The sequence below is a fragment of the Agrilus planipennis genome, unplaced genomic scaffold, assembly GCF_000699045.2.
Source record: "Agrilus planipennis isolate EAB-ADULT unplaced genomic scaffold, Apla_2.0 scaffold15, whole genome shotgun sequence".
Taxonomy (NCBI): Eukaryota; Metazoa; Arthropoda; class Insecta; order Coleoptera; family Buprestidae; genus Agrilus; species Agrilus planipennis.
Window position 1 is genome coordinate 195,392 of NW_020438871.1, and position 5,025 is coordinate 200,416.

The 5,025-nt window shown below is 34.5% G+C and overlaps 1 protein-coding gene across 6 annotated transcripts in view; it reads left to right on the forward strand.

The window, feature by feature from the left end:
* The window catches only part of LOC108735276 (metabotropic glutamate receptor), an 80,351-nt gene that overhangs the window by 56,891 nt on the left and 18,435 nt on the right, over positions 1 to 5,025 (forward strand). For 5 of the 6 annotated variants that reach the window (XR_001937552.1, XM_018467174.1, XM_018467171.1 and 2 more), the window contains 2 exons: positions 1,236 to 1,562; positions 3,684 to 3,865. Coding sequence is in view for 5 of the 6 variants with exons in the window: in XM_018467174.1 (XP_018322676.1) it covers positions 1,236 to 1,562; positions 3,684 to 3,865 (509 nt within the window). In the remaining variant the exon portion in view is untranslated. The remainder of the gene's footprint in view (positions 1 to 1,235; positions 1,563 to 3,683; positions 3,866 to 5,025) is intronic. The other variant, XM_018467175.1, reaches the window with a different exon arrangement.

The window sequence follows — 5,025 nt, forward strand, 5'->3', positions numbered from 1 at the left end:
CTCCTCGATCAGTTTTTTGCCAGCAAAGACCAAAAATTTTATGAGCGTGGAATTATGCTACTACCAGAAAGATGGCAAAAGGTGTTGGACCAGAACGGTCAATATATAATTTAATAAACTATTTGTTTATTATACGAAAATTGTCTTTCATTTCCACAAAGAAAAACGAAATGACTTTCCGAACAACCCTATAGAAAATTGTATCGTTTTAAATCAACCCCATTCTATGCAACACGTTAAAATCAACAAAAGAAAAAATACATTTGCTTCTACGAATAAAACGATAAAGCATGCTATTAGTTGTAATATCTTTCATTTTTGATTCGTAAAAATCATTTTGCATTGTGAAAAATTTCATGAAATCGAGATGCATAATACAGATTGTGCTCCATGTTGGAGTTAAACTTAGCTCTCCAAGCTCTAACTTCTTACGTCTCATCAAAATGAATAAATAGCACGTGTAGTCTGCTATTGACGTTTTCTAAAATCTTTAACATTGCCGTTTGACAAAGTGAAACGATATAAATACATAAAACGATCGTTTCAACGGAATTCTGCCAACTAAAAGCAGATTTATTCGCTGGTGCAGCTCGCGTTCTTAAAGCTGTATCTGCATGTGGCTTTTTATTTATTGAGCTGAAAAAGCCCCACAACTATCTGTATCTGCTTACGTTTAAATACTCAAAGCAACAAAGCGAACTTTGTTTCCACTGAATCTCTTACAATAAATATTTAATACTAATAGGTACTCGAAGTTTGTTCTCGAACAAAATGAGGACTTAGCTTGAATACTGAATTCAACTTTTTAGAATTGTGCTGCGCTAATTTGTTTTGGTTTTCGAAAATGTGTTTTAAAGAATAGAGGTAGTTTAGAATCTCATGGGTCAAGACGTTACTTCTTACTTGGGCAGTGACAGAACTGCGCCTGTTAATTGATCCTATTTATCACTGGGCGTCATCGTTTATAGGAAGAAAGTTTTGTTTTTCGATCAATTTCGTATCATTCAATGTGAGACATGATCAGTCATACACATTTTTGTCTTTGAAATCACTTATGTATTCTATCTGTCATCATTTTATCAATTGTCTAAAAGCTCGTTCTGATCCACTATGTTTCGAATTCCATGGGACGTTCACTGTACAACTATAAAATGTTAAAATATTCATTATGTTTAATATACGTAAGTGATTGTGTAAATATCTCTTTTTCACGCTTGTTTGATAAAAATTAACAGAGGGATAATGCAAGCCGTTAAACGTTTGAACGCATCCAATGAGTTCTACTGGGTTGCAAGCGACGGATGGGGTAAACAGAAGAAGATAGTCGAAGGGGTTGAAGATCTCGCTGAGGGAGCCATCACTGTGGAATTGTCGTCGTCTAATGTACCTGGTTTTGATGAATACATGCAAAGCTTGACACCGGAAAATAACAAGAGGAACCCCTGGTTCGAGCAGTACTGGGAAGATACATTCGGATGCGTTCTGCCAAAAAATGTCCCTCTCGTAACAGATAAGCCATTCAACGTCTGCCCACCAGACTTGAAATTATCCGAAAAAGTTGGGTATGTCTCTAACATTGTCTTTGACTCAGTCACATTCATGAATTACTTCGGAAAACGGCAACGAAACACAAAGGAAATAAATATAAACTACTTAGTCTTTTCCGAGATCCTCTTTATGTAATAAAGGATTCCAGTAGTTTCTGCAGGGTATAGGAGAGATTCTCTTTACTTGTAAAGTTTTGTGTTTAGGCTGAAGACGTGGCTATCGTATTTTCCATTAAAAAATTAGAGAGATTGTTACCCGTTAATCTAGGAGGTACCTAAACTAGAAAATTTAATTATATCCTGTACATGGCGCTTTTTAATTACTTTAAAAAGAAGATCCTTACCTTTGGAAAGGATAGAAGGATACAAAGTGAATTGTGCAATTTAAATTCTCTTGTCTGCTCACTTCACACGAACGCTCAAAAAAAGATTTTGTAGGTAGCTGCCTCCTTTTCAAGGGATGTACCTTTACGCAACAGAAAAGGTCCGTCTAAACAAGCCTGCCTTAGACAGTTGAAGGAAAATTTCACAGTGTGCGGGTCACTGATTCATCCCCAATATTCGGCAAATATAAAAAAATTGACGGCAAAGAAAGCGAAAAGCGGAATGGACAGTAAAAAAATTAAGTTGCGCTATTTATTTATTTTTTTATTATACACGGTGTTCTGGAACCATNAATTTTTATTTAACTTTTTTCTTTAGAATTCTTCCAATTGTTTTGGATGATTATAGTTTTGCACTGGTTTGAGTAAAGCTTGTCAATTTTGAAGAGACCGTACATAATTAAAAAAAAGTGTTTGAATTGGCAAAAGAGCGAGTATTTTTCGTACTTGGCAATTGAATAAAAATATTGCCAAGTTCTGATATAGATGACGTCTTCTACTTGCTTTGTGAAAACAAAATGCAATTGGCAGTCCGTTTCTTCATAGAACTTGGCCATTTTTACATGATTTTTCCACGTTTGTAAATTTATGTAACTTCGTGTATGATTAGTTTTGTTGTGTATTTTTGACGACAAGTTCTGAGTGTTTATTTGGCATAACAAGGGCGTATACGAAAAGAAAGAAAAAGTTTTTTCTAAATCGTTCCAGTCAAAACGTTTTCTACTTTGTAGTCGTAACAACTAAACGATAAAACATTTCCCTAGAGGACGTGCAGCTGTGGATATAACGGCGGAGTTATAAAAAAAAAAAAATAAAGAACAGCGCACGCCTAAATTTGTTCGTTTATATTCATCTTAAAGGGAACAGCAAAAAGAGAATGACAAATAGTTCATGCGGGTTTGACGGTCCCCGAAGGAATAGCAAATTGGATCGGACCGATTTTGAAGACGCCTCAATATTTCTATTAACGCTTTTATATGAAAAGTAACTACAATTGCGAAGACCTTACCGATTTTGTTCATCGACGTTCCCGAAGGTTTACGTCTATTTTTATCTTCGCGATAGTTTTTGGTCATGTCGAGGACTTCTCTCCTTTCAACCAGTTAGTTTTAAAAATATTTTCTACAACCGGTCGCGTATTAATTCTTTTTACCTTTTAATACGTGCTCGTACATCACAACTCTTTTGTACACTTCATTAAACTCATTAATAATAGTCGTTATTGACGTGTGGTAAAGTTTTTACCATCAATGTAAAGAAGGTAATTTGGAAGAAAAAACTACTACATGAAAAATTAAAAATCACAATAATGCAACGCAATGCTTTCTATAATACTGATGCAATGTATGGACAGCCATCTTCATTAGGCCCCGCCCACATGTCACATCCCAATCCTGCTTTAAAACTTTTTTGAAATATACAACGCGATAATTCGTTTTGTCACATGGTTGAACTAAATTTTTAAACTAATGTTAATGGTAGATGTGTTGTAAAAAAAATCTTTACTGAACAATTAGTAAAACGCATTGGTACGAGAGAGATAGGGAGTGAGGAAACAGAGAGAGAAATATATACTACAGAAGATTCACTCTGCCTGTAAGTTTGATTTTTCCTTTGATGTTCTATTTTCCGTTCGAAGTGGCAACGTTTCAGCATTCCTAACCATTTCACCAATTCATTATAAATTTAATATTAATTAACAATTAAGAGTTGAATTACATCAGCGTTTTTTCGTCAACGGTATGTATTTCAGATACGAACAAGACAGCAAGGTACAGTTTGTGGTTGATGCCGTCTACGCTTTTGCCTATGCATTAAATAACCTTTACCGAGATGTTTGCTTGAAAAAGAAGAGATTCGGCGTTTGCCCTGAAATGAAGCAGTACGATACTGGGGACTTTTACAAAAAATATCTCCTCAACGTCTCCTTCATAGGCAAGTCAGAAATATTTATTATATCCCAATATCTATACCTAAAATGACTAATTACTCATCCGGGGCTTATACTGTTCTAATCAACATGGTTTTTGCTTTCATCTTAATGATAAAATGTCCACTAATTTAAGCAGGCGAAAGGCGACTGTCTTGCTGGGAGAACTTAGGTACCGATTCTTAAACTATTTGTCCTTCGAACAACGCCGAAATGTTTGGTTTTTAGAGCGCGGCTATTTTTTAATAGATAACATGGCTTACAAAATATTTTTTTTAAATTATTAAGTTCGNTTGCAAATTGTGATTATTAATATTTTATATAATATGGAACTAGCGAAATTTCCATTTCGTGCAAAATCAAAGTGCAGAACCGTTTGTGCTGTAAAAAGTTGTACAAGTCGATTTTCCTACGGGTGCAACGGGTCGTAACTATCACAAATGTATTTGGTAATCTTGAGAAAATCGATCAAATTAAAGTTTGGAAAAGAGCTTTAAAAATTAAAAATGTCAGTTCATATACATACAAGAGTTTGCTCACTTCATTTTAAAAAAGATGACTACATTTTTCCGGGTAAGTAATAATTGAAAATGTTGTATTTCTATACTTAACCTCACTTTATAACTCCAATGTGATGCTAAAATTTATGCGTTAATTTTTAAAGATGTTGCACTAAAACGCAGAAAACTGAAAAGGAATGCTGTCCCGTCTAATAACTTACCTAATGTCAAAATAGATAATAGTCGCGAAACTCGAAAAATTAAACGACGTAAAAAAATTGAAGAATTAATGGAGAAGCAGGAAAAATATTTAGTATCAGAAGAATTAGATCATAACTCATCAAACGGTGAAAATTTATGGAATGTTCAAGCAGAAGTAGTACCTCTAACGCCATCAATGCGAGATGTTGAAGTGCAAGTATCAAGCGGTATCACTTGTTTTATCAACATTTTTTCCACATTTTATTATGTGGCCAGCTTTCAAAAGTTTTTCGGCTTCCACAACACTTCTTGAGCTTGCATTTGCATTAGCCCAATCAAAAATTGTTTTTAAATTTATCATTAGAAAAATTAAAAATCACAATATGCAATGCTTTCTATAATACTGATGCAATGTATGGACAGCCATCTTCATTAGGCCGCGCCCACATGTCACATCCCAATTC